At 42.1% G+C, this 17,432-nt stretch overlaps 1 protein-coding gene across 2 annotated transcripts in view; it reads right to left on the bottom strand.

Annotated features, from left to right (window-relative positions):
• The window catches only part of PDE11A (phosphodiesterase 11A), a 421,382-nt gene that overhangs the window by 118,279 nt on the left and 285,671 nt on the right, over positions 1-17,432 (bottom strand). For both annotated transcript variants that reach the window (XM_047722279.1, XM_047722276.1), the window contains exon 10: positions 14,456-14,506. In XM_047722279.1, the coding sequence (XP_047578235.1) occupies positions 14,456-14,506 (51 nt within the window). The remainder of the gene's footprint in view (positions 1-14,455; positions 14,507-17,432) is intronic.

Below are 17,432 nucleotides of genomic sequence, written 5' to 3' on the forward strand. Positions count from 1 at the left end.
TCTACTAATTGAATTCTAATGAGGCTAAGTAGAAGATTAGGAATTGAGTTTTTACTGTGAGTTTCAAACATCAGATCTTCGGGATCTTTGGAATGTTTGGCTTATTCGATCTGCTGAATTCTCCAGGAAGTCCTATTTAGTTCATGAAGAAATGACTACCCGAGAAGAGGGCTGTGGGTTATTGGTTGATCCAGTTTTAAGGAGCTTTCCTGGTTCTGCATCGGTGCCCCCAGGACTCAAGAGCAATGGAAAGATGCTGCTGTGAGGTGATTAGATGAGACAATTGTTAATGAGGAGTTCCTGGGCCAATTTAATTGGCATATCCCTGGAAGTTATATTTATCTGCTTTATAAAATGTGGGTGAGTTTGAGAGCCAAATCAAGATGACCCTCAGTGGAATTAGTGGTGAAAATAGAAATGCTTCAAGGGTATAATAAAACATTCTTCTCAATAATGCAATCTAGACAAAGTCTCTTAGGAAACCACTATGGCTGACAGGTCAATGGTGGGTGTCGCCAGTGTCCACAATTATGAATTATGAAGGGGGAGATTGTGAGCATCTCATCTGTGCTCCAGGAAATGTGTGCTTCCCATAAGACAGGCCACGGTAGGTTGGATGGGGATCAAAATTCACATCTTAAAGTTATGTGCCTGTACACCTCACCTGTGAAGGCTGCTATTTTACTATCTGCCTAGTATTGCTTCCCTCCCCTCCCTTCCTCCTACATTTCCTCCGTCTCTCCCTCCCTTCCACCCTTCCTTCCTTTCTTTTTAAAAGATTTTATTTGTTTATTTATTTATTTAGGGAGAGAGAGAGAGAGAAAAAGAGAGAGAGAGAGAAGCAGACTGCACTGAGCCTGGAGCCTGACATGGGGCTCAATCCCACAACCCTGAGATCACGACCTGAGCTGGAATCAAGAGTTGTAAGCTTAACCGACTGAGCCACCCCGGCGACACTCCTTCTCCTTTCAAAGAAACCATGTCGCACTCCAACCATGTTTTTCCGTCTTGGAGCTGACATAGTCTTCTGTGACAACGTCCTGTCACCGTTGGTTGGCGCAGGGCTGGGCACTTGACCCAAACTGGACCAAATGGAAAATCTTCTTGAGATCCTTTGAATTGCAACTTGGAAAGAGTTCTTTCTGGAGAGGGTGGCCAAAAGATGAAAAACTTGACACAGGCTATGTTTACCCCTTTGTAAGGAGATCCAGGCTGCAGGGAGCATATCCAGGGCCTAAGAGCTGCCTTGATAGGGCTCTGCAATTTTGTTCAAGGGGCCCCTTGGGGGCTTGCTGCCTCCAGCTCTGGGAGTGGCCGGGTGGGTCTGTTTGCAGCAGTGGGCTTTGCCCAAGCACATTCTGGGGGGCATGCTATCCTTTTGGTATACAGTGCTCTCCTGTTTGTGACACTTCTTGGGAGGGACTTTGAGCTTACATGTATCATACAGAGGAAGGAGACTTCGACTTCTGGGACCTTGCAACCCTCCATCCTGCCTTCTCATAAGTGAATCACTATGCAGTGGGACAAAGAGCTCATGTGGAGACAGACACATGATCACAGCCCAGTGCAGACAGGGAAAAGAGAATACTTGGACCTTTGGTTCTTAAGGGGCTTATCAAAATAATCAGCCCTGGCTCTCACACATAACTCCTTAGAGAACCAGAGGAAAGTTGTTTTCAAAGAGATCACTGATGGTTTGAAAGATATTTTAGGCAGAAGAATAGTTTCTCCTTGGTTTTAAAGGGAGGGTGAGTTTAAAAAAAAAATTAAGTAAATAAAGGAAAATGGATAGTGTTTAAAAAAATAAAGGGAGAATGAGTCCCAAGATTTTTTCATATTAGAGCAATGTAGTCACTGAAAACCTCTCTCCCTCTTTTTCTTTTCTTAATTCTCGTGTTTTCCTGCTGGTCGTGAGGGGAAGAGTACTAAATGTTCTTCTTTAAAATCCAGCTTCGGGGCTTCATGGAGTTGTTTGACAAATTTAAGCCCAGTGGTGAGGGTGACCACCTGTTCCTGCAAAAACCATCACAAAGCTGTGTTTTTCGTAGAACTCCCTTCTGTCTCTGGAAAGCCCAAGATGAATTACAATACATGTTGGGAGAAATGAGCCTGGAATACTGAGGAATGGGATCATTCAGCACAAGAGCTGTTTGGGATATACCCTTCAAGGGGAAAAATCACTCTTAGATCCCACAACCGGTCTGAAGTTGCTATTCCTGGGGCTGAAGTCTGGAAAGCACACGTTCATCAGCGGTAGGCCCGGACTGCCTTCCGACGGCGTCACCTTACAAACGAACGGACAAACACACCCTTCGCAGAGTCTGTTGAAATCTGAACTTGTCTATCTATCAAGAACTAAGCCTTAGATTTCAGAAGGGCTCGTCATCAGACCGTAAGGACAGGGCCAAACCAGGACCAGAAGAACCTAAAACAAAAAGTGTTCCACGTCTATTTCGAAAGGGAATAGGACAAATTCAGCATGCCCATCTAGATCTCGATTTCTTACTTTGTAGCACAGGTAAGGCGCTGAAAAGAGAACTGGCACAAGGTAAAATGTTGCCTAAATGTTTGTTATTGACCATCATGCTGTGTGAACTGAACACATACTGGGTAGGAGAGTCCCAAAAAGGACCTTTGTGGCAAGAAAGGAGGCCTTGGAACCGGCAGCGTGTGGTCTCCCTCAGCGGCCTGATCCGTGAGTGGGATAAAGCCACTGACGCCTCCTTTAAGGGCTTCTGTTAACATCCAGTGAAATAAGGGCGGTGAAAGCATGTTGAATCAGAAGGAATGCTACAGCTGTAACAACACAACTCCTAGCAAGCAGCAATATTTAGAAGTATGTAACGACTGGTATCCTGTTATCCTACAGTAAGCCCAGAAAAATGTGTTTTAAAGTCCACCCACCTGAGGATGCTTAATGGCAGGATGGCATTTAAGCCTTTTATCCCTGGGCAGGTTGAGAAAAGCCTGCCCTTTCAAAGCTCTCACCAGCACTTCTTACGCTTTCCCCTTTCGCGGGTGTGGGGGTTTGATAAGAGAACCCGAGGAAGCAACCGGAAGCCTGTTTGGGGGCAGCTTCTCGGGCCAACGGTGAGGCAGGCTGCACAGTCCCCACCTGGGGGTATGGGGTAAAACCTATTTTGAGCTTGGATCCCTTGTATCCCGAAAATCACAGATTTTCGGTTTTTATTAAAATTCTTACTTGTTCACACCTTAATTCCTTTTAGTCCCAACCACATGTGTGAGGCCCTAGCTGGAAACATCAGTCTGTCCTACAAGACTGTCTTAGAATAGTCTCCGTGACTGTTCTTGGTCATAAAGCTGAGTTTAACTTCTCAGTTTTGTGTTTATTAGTGTCAAATCCAAAGATAGTAAAATCCTGCACAGATACTGTGTCCTTGACTAGGGATGTTCCAGTGCCTGGTTAAAGTGTTGTCTTTGCAGACCCCATGAATTGCTTCTGGGGAAAGAAAAAGCACCCCAACGAGAGTTTCTATGTCCACCAATATGCATCCACAACATTCCTAGAAAAGGGAAGAGTGCTGAATGGCTCCACCAGCTCTGGTAATGAAAGGAGTGCATTGGAAGGGATAGAGCACAGCCACACCGATGGCTGGGTTCAAGGCCCGCTATGTGCGTACCGCACGATATGCAACCATACAAATAATTAATGGAGCACCTGGCCTCTGGATAACCACCACAACACCTCCCCATCGACTCCCAGCACCTCCACTGTGCCTCTTCTGTACCCATTGGCTCATTGGAATACAGCCGGCAAGAGGACTTTACCCAGGCTTTGTTGGTAAGGCTGAACCAGAGGGGTGATCTCCCCAGTCCTTCCACCTCCGGCTTTAGCAGATAAATAAGCTGCTGTGTCACTAACATATTCCAGGTCATGTGCACACACAAACATTATTGTATCTTCAAATTACCTTTCAGTGACTGTCTTTCATGTTTTAACCATTTTCCTAGAAATGTGGCTCAGCAAATCCTTACGTGGAGCAAGGATGGCACCCAGTGGCCAAAGCGTTTCATCTCAGATCTTGTTTTCTCACAGATCTCCCATCACCTGTCTCTTGGGAGACAATGAACTGCCATTTTTTTCTAACGCCAGAGTTGAAACACTAAATCATTCGACTATCCCTTAAGCTGAAGTGTGTACACACATACGCACGTCCGTGCGCACAAACACACACACCCCACACATATTCACACATACAAAATTGAGGATATAGACAGAGGTTAATTCGGAATGATAATGTTCAAGAGTCCTTAACAATTTAACTTAGAGTCTTATGTTAAAGTTGTCTTATTTCAGATATGCAAATTACTGTCCGTGATGTCCCTAATACTGTGCATCAGTGTAAGAAACATACAAATGTAAACCCAGTTTCCCATTCTTCACTTCATATCTTCCCCCAAAGAGTCTCCAGTTCATGAGTTCTCATGCCTTAAACATAAGACTTTATCTCCTGACAAGTGCTTCAGCCTTAAACTGATGTTCGCAATCTCATACCCTTGTTATCTTTCTTACAAGGTACTTGGCAGGCCTGGAGAACACAGGATAATAAAGTGGGACTGTTCTCTCTCCTTTAAGCTTTCCAGATGTCGAGAGATTTCTATACAGCTAGATAGCCAATCAGACCATAAGGAAGACAAGCAAGATGCCAGAATAATGGATCATATACCCCCTTGCTCAAAATGATGCAATATCTTCATAATGTTTGCTGTTTCCAATTTCCTTAGGTTTCTAAGCAGTCAGAAACAACAGGGCTGGGAGTCACATGGACCATACAACCCAATACAAGAAGAAGTTTCTAATAAAATAGCATTATATATCGACTGACTAAAGAGCATTATGAAAAGCCTCTTCTTAAGTGTCTATGTTAAGTTCAGCCCCAAATTCTTTTTTTCCCAGACATCATCACCATTCACGCTTATCTGGCCCACAAACTGTCAAAATGCCACAGAGTTTCCAAGAATAAGAGGGAAATCAAAAGAAATGACTTCAGGATAAAATTCCATGATATTGCTTACATTTTCCTATTCAGCCCTTGAAGGGAAGCATTGTCTTCAAGGTCAAAACAAAATACTGGAGAGGGAAAATCAAAGCCAAGCATGTGCCTTTTTCTTGCTGGTTCTTTGGTGCATGGTCAGCTTGTACGTAAAGGTTAATGACCCTGCCCTCACCAAAAGGTGTGAGGTTCACGTAAGATAATGAGAAGGAAAATGTTTTTATACGCTGCTAAGTCATTTTATACATTATTTGAGGCATTATTATTCTTTAAACATTTATAGGTAGCCCTAGTATTTACTTTCTAAACTGATGAGATTGAGATTCTTGTCCTACCTAAAGTAATCACTGATCTTTCTCACAAGTATTACTGTATACTGTTACCCGTCAAATATAAAAGAGCCGTGGTGGGATTTGGAAATCACTTATAAATATGTAATTACATCAAGCTGAGCCAAGTCGTCCAGCAAATACCCAAATTTTTAAATAAAGCTTAAATTTAAAGATGTTTTGTCAACTTTATGTTGCTATGTGTTTTATTTTCCCCTTCCCTCCTGGAGATACATTTTATAGGCTCATAACATTATAGCATTTTATAGCTGAAAATGGCTTTGTTGCACAGACGAGGAAACCTGAGGTCTAGCAACTTTAAATGAACCCAGAGATCGGGTGCCTGCTTTGTCATGTTCATTCTCTCTCCTATGTCCATGGCCTTACAAAGACTGCTTCGAAAGGGACCGTTCTGGCAAGCGAGATATTCTCTCCTAACTTGGTATTTCATGTCCAGCCTTGAGATCAATAGAATCATGATTTATGCACTGTTAAAAATGATTTTGAATCGGTCCCTTGCTAACTGTGAGAAACGACACAGAACTACTCAAAGCAGCACATAATTTCAAAAATAGGTAGAAGGGGCAGAACTCAGGACCATACAAATAAAAAGAATTTAGAAAGGCATCCTGAGATTAAAGAATAGTTTCAACAGATTTAGTCTTCCGGATGGTGGTAGCCAGCTACATGAGTGAAGAATCTTATTTAATACACGCATGACTCATTTTGCTTTAAAAAGGCACTTTGCTTTCCTGTGCTTCGCAGATACTTTGGTTTTTAAAGGTTGCAGGTTTGTGGCAGCCCTGTGTTGAGTGAGTGTATCTGCGGCATTCCTCCAAAAGCATTTGCTCATTTCGTGTCTCTGTGTCACAGTCTCGTAACTGTCAAAGTACTATAAAATTTGACATTATTATTATATTTTATATATATTATTATATATATGTGATCAGTGATTATGACTTGCTCAAAGCTCGGATGATGGTTAGCCTTTTTTAGCAACAAAATATTTGTTAATTAAGATATATACTTTGTGTCTATATTGTGCAGATATTGTCATTACTGAACACTCCAAAAAGAGTGTCCTAAATGAAAAAACTGAATCTCTTTATTTTCATATAGTTCAGGCTTTTTAGGAAACTAGCAACCTAGAACTTAAAACAAGGTGCTGAGATACAATTTGCAGACACTCTTATTGTCATAGATGTTTGCTTCCAAATTCTACTCACATGTTGTAACCACCTCTGCCAATAAAACTGCAAATAGTTCAATGAATTTGTAGAAAATTTTCCAGCTCCCAGGGGCAAGATATGACTTAAGGAAATATAAGGGTTATGAAAGTGACTAAGACCAGGATTTGCTCTGAAATATTCCTGGTTTAATCAGGTGAATGGACAGGTGCACAAAGATTTATATCACAAGGTAGAAACTGATAAGTGTAATGAAAAAATAGCAAACAGATTACTTTTGCCCGAATTACAGTGAGAATGACTACACGGAGAGCACGACTGAGCAGGAGCTGATGGACTGTCGGGACTCTAAATATGCTGAGATAGAAACAGGAATGGGAACAGAGATCAGAGAATGGACAGAAAATATCAAATAGAGCTCATGTGAAGGGTGGGTCAGTGGGAACATGGGAAACAGGATGGAGAAGTGAACTGGAGCTGAGAGTTCAAAGCACTTTTTAGAAGTATTATTATAATGAATGTAGTTATTTATTTTAGATGTTTTGAGTATAGCTGACACACAAGGTCACATGGGTTTAAGGTGTTCAACACAGTGACTCAACTTCTCCATGCGTTACGCTATGCTATCGTCTGTCACCATATGCTACTACAGTATCATTGACTACATTCCCTCTGCTGTACCTTTTATTCCTGTGACTCATTCATTCTGTAACTGGAAGCCTGTATCTCCCACTGGTCTTCCACCCATTTTAATGTCCAAATGAAGGATTTGAAATGATGGAATCTAGAGGCTTATAGAAGATGTTGAGCTTTATAAGATGGAAACCGGCACCAGCAGAATACTGTTAATCTGGCCACTATGCACGGGATGAATTTGGGAGCAGATCTTATGGTGGGTCTAAGAGCTTACTTAAAGAATAAAAAAAGAGTGAGAGATAAAGGGAGGCAGGGAGACCAGTTAGGAGAGCATGCATACCAAATGTCTGCATGAGAAAGAAGAATGAGGATCTGAGCTAGTGCTGACTGTGAGTGTGCGGACAGGGGTTAAGTGTGGGGTGGGTGGGGGGAGCATGGGAGACATGTTTAATCTAAATGGAGGGAAGAGCCCATGGGAGTGAGGAGGTGTGAGGACTCAAAGGTGAATGGACAGTTATATTCAACATGGGCCTCTGGAGAGGATGGGGAGGGAAGCATAACAGTCAGGGGTTTGTAGCTCCTATGTATACTGAAGGAGATACAGAGAGAAAACCCACCATTATGATTGCTAAGTTAAATCAACATCACTGAGGGGAGGGCGTATCAGTTCTTTATTTCCCAGTTCCATGCCTGTTGTCATAGATTGCTTTAACTAGAGGTAAACCAGAAAGAAGGAGAGTGATACAGTCCCAGATGCCCAATGTTCTGGAAAGTTCTGACCACCTTGGCCTCTATAGCTCCCTTCACCATTCAGAAGTCAGCACTCTAACTGGGCCATACAACTGTCCTCCACTCCTGTCTTCCCTGGACCTTCAGGACCTGTCACTGTTCTGAAACCAAAAATGAACTGCCCTTTATTTTGTTCCCACAGGGCTGACTCCCTGGGCCTTCCTACTTCAGGAGTACATTGGACCAGCTGTGTTAGTGTGTGGAAGCAAGAAGATGGGAGAACCCTTCCAGGCACATCCTTCCTTCCAGGGAAAGTCAACATTCCTCATGACCTTTCAGAGATGGTGACACTGTTTTGTTTCCAAATGGAAAGAAGTGACAGATGATGACTGTTGAAGCTGATTAGAGAGGAGGTCAGGGTCACCATGGGATGGAGCTTGGCCAGGTGAGTTTTTAAAGAGCCCTCAACTCATAGCTGCATAGTGCAGCAGTAGGAAAGCCTGGGCTGGACTTCAGCCCAGGCTCCCCTCACACCGTTGCCTCCTCTGTGTTGTCGACACTCAACAGTGACAGAGTGTAATTATTTTTTTTATAAGATTTTATTTATTTATTTGACAGAGAGAGGTCACAAGTAGTCAGAGAGGCAGGGAGAGAGAGGGGTGGGGGAAGCAGGTTCCTGCTGAGCAGAGAGCCTGATTCGGGGCTCGATCCCAGGACCCTGAGATCATGACATGAGCCAAAAGCAGAGGCTTACTTAACCCACTGAGCCACCCAGGCACCCACAGTGTAACTATCTTTTATCTGACCTAACATTCCTCGAAGAGACAGTTCATAAAGAGAAGCCCATACAAACATGCGGACATTTGGACACAAAGCACTCCATGGATTTATGGACATGTCCTAAGCAATGCAGGCTGCCCAGCTCAGCCTCCTGCCACAGGAGAGGGAAAAGCCCTTTTGGATGAAGATTTCCAGAGGTTACCCCTGCAGCCAGTTTCCTGCCGAAGGTTCAAGAACTCCCTGATGATAAAAAGAAAAAAATCTCAGAAATTAAACTTGGCATAGATACTATTTAAGGTAACAACAAAGTCCTCAAGTCAAGAGGCGGGGACAAGAGAGGAGACCGGCTAGGTTAGGTGTAAGATGATTCCCAAGTTCCATTTAGACTGCTGCGAGGGCAGCTTTTAAACAATGTTACAACTAAGCAGAGGTGAACCGGAAAGTGGTTGGTTGTTGGGATTTCCAAAGGCGGCATTTCAGGAAGACTGGGAGGGCGGAGGCTGGAGTAACAAGATGAAGGTCTTCTTCCCTAGCAGGCACCCTGAGGTCGTGGATGGTGTCTCTGTGGAAGCTCCCAGCCTACCAGGGAGGAGCTCTTAGGTGCTTCCTACGGACTGCGGTGGGGGAACATGAGCTCCCCAAGCCTCTACCACACGGAGCCCTGCTTGGGCTCCTGAGGCATCCTGACCCCTCCCCTCTTTGGCAGCTGCCTCATTACTTGGGTTAGGGTAAGTGCCACGGTGGTACCCTCTGTCTACATGAGATTTTCCTCTGCAAGAGGCCAGTGCAAGGACTGGACTATTTCCATAGCTCTGGAAATAGAGCTGGTGAGGCAGTAGGCAGCACATGTTCTGCCTCTGTGCAATTAGACAAAGGTGCGTCCATTGGGAGTTCAGTCGAGAAGAGGCAACCCATTCCCTGACCAGCCGAGTGAGGGTGAGCCCCAACCCCTTCCTCCTTGTGCAGGGACCTTCGTGCAGGACCTATGACAGACACATCTACCCGCACAACTGTCAGGACTTATGATAACCTTTGAATATTTCACGGATCAAAGATGTCTCTTCAAACTTAATTACTTAAAAAAAAAAAAAAAGCCTAGTACACCCCATCCCATTGTCCAGCCTGTCCCCTACCTACTGTCTTACAGAGGAGATTGTAAGATGCTATTTTTGATGTGGCCATTCTTCTTTTGGTACATAAAGGCCACAGGAGGTACCTCTTCCTGGGCGCTTTATTTTATTTACTTTACCAGGATGTTAATTTGTGGTCGAGGCATTAACATTGATAACTTGAAATACTCAAGAGGTAGTACAAGCCCAAACACCCAACATGAGTTATCGGTGTTTAATTACTGAGGCAGTTAAATGGTGCCGTAAACGAGTTCATCTCTGATTGCAGCCATAACCCATGCAGTTTGGAATTGAAAGAAGGGATGATAAAAGGTGGCAATATAACACGGGAACATCCATGAGTTGATTTTAATTGGTAAACTGGCGTATATAGTGGTAACTGTTTGGTCTGTCCACCGCACTGGAATCTTAGGAAAGTGCATAAAATTACAGGAGCATATAATTGGTGTGCTAAACTCATTTTCTTATGTTACCACAGCTGGCATCTTTAGGTTATTAAAAGCCTTTAAACCAGTCATCTTCAAAGAGATCTAATTGTCAATATGGTCTTTATACATTATTCCCATTAGCACAGAGCACAAGAGATATAAACGGACACTAAAATCTGCACAAATTTTCTGGGCACACCTTTCTTATTTCAAGTTCAAGGAAGATCAGTAAATGTTAATGAGGATAAAAACCATTCTTTAGTTTCCTCATTCGATGCACAGGGCAACCAGCCCATAAAAGACAAATTATTAACATTATAACCTCAACCAGACTTTGAAAAATTTAATTCATTAGTTCCCGGAAGTTCTGTGATCTTTTTGTGTTTAGATGACTCTCCAAAAAAGACTGTTCCCCAAAGTGTAAATAATATATCAGAACCACAAAAATCAGCTTAGGTTCTGACATTCCTAGATGAGCAACTATATGTTGTTTCATCTACTTATTCTGGCTAGATAATCCAGGAAAAGTTCTAGAATGTTTTTCACACTTTGACCACCCTTCATCTACCCACCACCACTCACCCATGAAGAGACTTTCCCCAATAGGAGAAATGGAGCTGATAGAACAAAGCAAAACAGAAATGACAACATCTTTTCCCTCTACCCTGGCATTCTACAATAGGTAAAGAAATCCACAAACACAGACAGGTATGGAATAGGAAGACAAGATATGAAAAAAGGTAAGGTGATATTAGCCTCGCATTAATGATTATTAAAGATTGGCTATAGGTTTATCATCTGTGAAATCTATGTTCCTTGAAACTATCCCACCGAGGAGTACAAATGGTAGTGAATTTAAAGTAATTAATGGTATGTATTGTACTCTCCAATATTATGGGATTTCCATCTCTCCTACTTATTTCTGGGAGTTCTCAGGGTATGTGTATACCTTACTTATCCTTAAAATGTGACCACTTAGCCTGCCTTGACTCCTTCAGCTTCTGCTGGTCATTTTGATAGAAGGTGCCTTCCCTCTGGTCTATATGAGGCTTCCTTTCTCTTGGGCTGCCACTTTCTGTTGCGTTCTGTCCGCACTCTGGAACCCTCATGCTCTCAGGGTCATTCATTGCCCTGAAACTGTACTGAGGTCCATACCTTTAGTATGGACTAAAGGTCCATACTAAATACCTGGATGGTATCCCTTTAGTGTCCATACCTGGATGGTATCCCTTTAGTGTCCATTCACATTTTTAGCTGAGAAGATGTATCTATAGGAGGCTGGGGTAAGGGACAAATCCAAGAGACAAACCGCATGCTGAACTTGAAATCATTTAGACACTGAGGCCTGTGGCCTCGATTTCCACTAACAAGAGTTCTTAACTAGGAGGCCTCCCAGTCTCTTGTGTAAACAACCCCTTCTCAGTGGTGTTCTCAACATATCTGAATCCCAGCTGTGGCACGGTTTGGGCTGCTACCCGAGTCTGGCCTATGTAAGTGTGTATTTGACCTCCAGGTCCTTGTCAGCACCAGAGGATTATATTTCCTTCCAAACCCTGACTTCATCTCTGAATCACTGATCAATACCTTGGCCCAGCTGCACATAACCTAATACATTGACTCAGCCATCCTGAAATGATGAAATTTTATGGATAACTCTGACTCCAGATTTCAAATCTCTCTCTGTTTTCTTTACTATCTCTGTTAAAAAATTATTGTAAGTAGCAGAGGTTATAATATATTCGAATGCAAGCTTGGTTTATTTGTACATTTGGGTCAAAACAAAGCATTTATTTACTGCTATTTAGCTACAATGTTAGGAAACTGCCACTACACACACTCCAGTGTGAAATTTCAGTAAATACTTTCAGTGTCTATGTGCAGGATTATTTTAAGCTGACTACATTTTAATGTTATTGCTGCAGTTATAAGACATCAGCCACCAATTATGGTAATGTTTTGTTTATTTTGTATATCAGGAAAAAGAAAGCCATTAGGTTGAAATTATCTACTATATCTCAATTAAATTGTAATAAGATACTTACCAATACCTTTCAGGATAAAATCTGGAATAAATCAGTTAAGTTAACATTCTTGATAATTTTAAGATGAAATAATCCTTTGATCTCAAATTTAAATACTTCATATTTTTAGTATGTTTGCCAGCTAACAATAGAAAAGCATGGCAAACTCCAAGACAGCGGTGTTTTCCTTACTATATGGAATTAAGAATTAAAGCCGAACAAAGGGCGGTATGTTTAGAGGATACACAGCTATTGAGTTAGACCTGCTGTGCCTCTGTACGTGTCCCATCAGATAGCTCCCGCAGTCGTATCTGTCCCACTGTAAGCCTTGCTGTCTTTCTCCCTGCTGGTCCTTTCCTTATTTTAGCAATGATGATAAAATAACAGTAAACATACAAAACAGTAAGAACAGTAAAATATTGGTGGCAAGTTATTTCCCTAAATTGGATTTCTAGGTAACTAAACTTTATTAAAGTATAAAAGCTGTACCTACTTTTCATGGACATATTTATAAAATATATAGAAGATACAAAAAATAATCATAGGTAACCATGGTTTTAACATATTCTTAATGAATAATTGTTTTGAATTACAGAACACTGATGCTTTATGGATTCCTTCCTTCCTTCCTTCCTTCCTTCCTTCCTTCCTCCATCCAACACATATTTACTAAGTACCACCATGTTCCCAGAACCGTAGGGATAGAACAGTAAACACAACATACAAGAAGGGATACCTGAATGACATTCACATTCTAGCTGATACGCAAGATGTTTATCTCCCTAACAACAGGCCCTGACTGCCACAGTTTGGGGTGTTCTATCTCCTCCTTCTGCTGTCAGCTGTCACCTCTTGCTGGCAACATGTCCATCCTGGTCTGGGTCACTCTTTTCCTGTAGCTCTTTTCCTAAGCCTTTCACTGAGCCAAGGACACCATATCCCTGGCTGGACCCCGTGCAGCTGGGCTTGCACCCATGCTCAGTGTGCTGCTCCCCGCCCTTCTGAGCCGTCCCCTCAACCCCACTTTGAGTTTGGAGTCTTCCCTTATCCCCTTTCTTTATTCGTGTGCCCCAACTCTAAAGATCTGATGCAGGGATCAGGTCCAAAGGTCTCTGGACCATTGTTCCTGGGAAGATGAATGCATCTGTATGTAAATGAAACTCTTAGAAGAGTAGCCATCACCAAGGGTTATTACATACAAAAATCACAATACAAAACACTATCTTTCTTACTGTTGTGTTTGCTAAACTGATCATTCTGAACCTCCATAAACACTTAAAAAGGCAGAGACCAAAGCTTTCAAAAGGGAGGAAACTCAGGTCTCCCACACTCTCACATTTTGACCATGACTGGTTAGAAACGCAGGGCAGGGAACAAGAATTCTGGTGCTGCCTTTACGAGAATGGTGGTGACCGAGGTAAAAAAGAATATCTAGGGTGCCTGGCTGACTCAGCTGGAACATGTGACTCGATCTCAGGGTTGTGAATTCGAGCCCCCTGTTGGTGGTAGAGATTACTTACAAATACAATCTTAAAAAAGCAAAGGTAAAGAATATGTAAGACTCATTCACAGACTTACCGTATGTTGGAGTTGGAAGAAGCTTCCACGGAACAGCAATGAACACGGTGGTTAGGAACTCCAGTTCCAGGGCCAGATTGCCTGGCTCTACCCCTTACAATCATTTGACCTTGGCCTGTCTACTTACTATCTCTATGCTTCAATTGACTCATCTTATGACTATGTACTTCACAGGATTATGAAACTCCAAGGAATTATATAGGTAAAATGCTTTGTATTGTGGTCCATAGTAAGCAGCTGGCAAATGTTAGCTAGTATTATCTTAATCTCTTCACTTATTCTTACAGATGAAAGAATACAGATTTTAAGTGAACAGGAAGTTGGAGGAAAAACGAATGTTAAAGCCAGGTATCACACAGATTTTTTTTCTAATATCACACTTACTTAACAAATGGAAAGAAATAAATACTGAATCATTTAAATGATCATGAAGGGGCTACTCAGTTATATACATAAGTCCCTTTTCCCCTCTAAGACTGAAATATTCAAACACACCTTTGCCCAGTTCTTTTCCCTAATACCTAGTGGGCAGGAATGATTCTACAGAGGCAAGTGACAACTGGTCAGAATGCTGTGTGGAGCTTAACATTACGTACTAGCAGGGCACACTTTGCTTCCTTACCTTAAACTTGTCAACTTCGGCTTTTGAACATGTTGCATGGTATGACAGCACCTAATTCAGAAGAAAAGGGAAAACAAACTGTTTAATAACTAGACTTGACTATTCTCTGAAATTCTCCTGGCTTATAAATAAACAGTTCATTATATCACCTTGACAATAGTGGATTTTTTAATTGAAGTGTAATTTACATACCATATCCTATTAGTTTCAGGTATACATCATCGTGATCTGATACTCTCACACATTACAAAATGATGCCCGTGATAAATCTAGTTACTATCTGTCACCATGAAGTTATTATAATGTTATTGACTGTATTTCTTATGCTGTACATTATATCCCAGGATTTAATTTTCTAACTGGAAGTTTGGATCTCTTCATCCTCTTTACCTATTTCATCTGCACCTCCCCCCCGCCCAACTCTTCCCCTTTTGGGTGACCAGAAGTTTGTTTCTTGTTTCTATGAGTCTGTTTTTGTTTTGTTTCATTTGTTCTTCTTCTTCTGCTTCTTCTGCTTCTTCTTTTTTTAAAAAAAACATTTTATTTATTTATTTGAGAGAGAGAAAGAGAGAGAAAGAGTTGGGGACAGGGGGCGCCTAGGTGGCTCAGTGGGTTAAAGCCTCTGCCTTCAGCTCAGGTCATGATCCCAGGGTCCTGGGATCGAGCCCTGCATCGGGCTCTCTGCTCACCAGCGAGCCTGCTTCCTCCTTTCTCTCTCTGCCTGCCTCTCTGCCCACTTGTGATCTCTCTCTGTCAAGTAAATGACTAAAATCTTAAAAAAAAAAAAAAGAGTTAGGGACAGGACAGAGGGAGAAGCAGACTCCCCACTGAGCAGGGAGCCAGATACAGGGCTCTATCTGGGGACTCCAGGGTCATGACCTGTGCGGAAGGCAGACACTTCACAGGTTGAGCCACCCAGGTGCCCCTGTTTCATTTGTTCTTTTGTTTTGTTTTTAGATTCCACGTATCAGATGTTTGATTCGCAAAGATCTTCTTCCATTCAGTAGGCGGCCTTTTTGTTTTGTCGGCGGTTTCCTTTGCTGTGCAGAAGCTTTCTAGCTTGACGTAGTCCCATTTGTTTATTTTAGCTTTTTTTGCCCTTACCTGAGGAGACTGGTCCAAAAAAATATTGCTAAGACTGATGTCAAAAAGCTTCTCTGCCTATATTTTCTTCTAGGAGTTTTATGGCTTCAGGTCTTACATTCAAATCTTTAATCCAATTTGAATTTATTTTTGTAAATGGTGTAAAACAATGGTCCAGTTTCACTCTTTTGTGTGTAGCTGTCCAGTTTTCCCAACATCATTTACTGAAGAGACTGTCTTCAACAGTGGATTTTAGTGTACACAAAATTTCCAATAACCGTGACACAGACTGTTACTTGTGCAATTGCAAAGGAATCTACTATAATGCTGAATGGAACCGTAGCCCGCATTAAAGGCTAAGTATTTTAAGTCAGGATGTTTTTATAGGTAGTTATTTTGTCAAAGGGACATGATGTGACTCAAGACCACAGTTCCCAAAGGACATGAATACTTGTTCTGTGGAATACTCTGAAACATAAATAAATAAAAATGTTGTGGATGGTGTGTGCATATGTGTGTGTGTGTGTGTGTGTGTGTGTGAACTGTGGCAGACACTACAGATGGCTGACTCAACTTCCATTTCCAGTCTAGTCTCACTAGCTTGCTTTTATTACACAGGAAAGATTATATTGATATGCTCAAGCATCTGTGATGTTTTTTGTAAGAGGATTATATTTCTCTGTCCTCCTGACAGCCTTAATATATGACTAGATTTAGCCAATGCCTTGTGGGGAAAAGTGACAGATACTGTTTTTGAGCAGTCTGTAAGAGCCATCACATGGTTCTGCCATCTCCTGCTCCCTTCCACGGTGGGAAGCGTGTGGCCCCCAGAAGGGCTGCTCCCTCAGCCAGGGTCCCAAAATGAAGAGCATAGCCACAGCCAAACCACAGCTGACGATGCCTCAGGTCAGCAGGACCTCAAACTCTGTAGTAATAAGTTCATTGTAACTTATGATTCAGAGGCTTGAATTCACGGCTCCCTGCATCTAGGGCAGTCATGTGGAGTGGGAATGTGAAATACAAGTGGGAAGGCTGGGGCTGGCTGCCTCTTTCCTTTTTCTTCTCTGAAAAACAGCTGCAAGGCTTGGGGTGCAGCAAAATCTGGTGTCTGTCAGGTGACCACTATGAGTGTGAGTGATGCTTTGTAATGGATAGTAAAGCAGAATGGGAGAGAGAAATGAGTCTGGCCCTGGACTGCCCTGCCTCAGACTTTTTGTTATGTAAGACAAATATACACACATTTGCTTAAGTCAGTGTTAGTATGTTACAAGACATACACACACACACACACACACACACACACACTTTATACACATTGTATGTTTTATGCTACCAATCCCATTCCTTTTTTAAAAAGATTTTATTTATTTATTGAGAGAGAAAGAGGGATCATGTGCAGGGGGGAGTGGTAGAGGGAGAAGCAGACTCCCCACTGAGCAGGGAGCCCAATGTGGGGCTTGATCCCGGGTATCTCCTGCTTAACACCAGTAATCTATTCTTGAAAATCAGGTTCTACCTGAAAATACCCACAGGGAGCCTGTTTTCCATTATTTTTCATTGAAAAAAATTATAATACATGATAAAAGCTACCGGGGCTTCCTAAAACTTAATGAAAACACAGTAAAATGAATCTGTATGTATGAAACAAAAAAATGTTAGGTTATAAATTGCTTCAAGTGTTTATCTTCTGATAATAACCAAAATGTCTTAATCAAACATTGCTCTCTATTCAGTAGAATTTTCTCTCCCATTGTCAGCACTTTGATCACTCGCCTCTTTCCCCATAGTTTTCTCAACAACTTCTCATCTTTGGGAGGCGACACATTGTCAGATAGTATGAAGCAAAAACAAGAGCTAAATAATAGCAGCCTGTGGTGACAAATCAGGAGGAGTC

The sequence above is a fragment of the Lutra lutra genome, chromosome 3, assembly GCF_902655055.1.
Source record: "Lutra lutra chromosome 3, mLutLut1.2, whole genome shotgun sequence".
NCBI classification, from domain to species: Eukaryota; Metazoa; Chordata; class Mammalia; order Carnivora; family Mustelidae; genus Lutra; species Lutra lutra.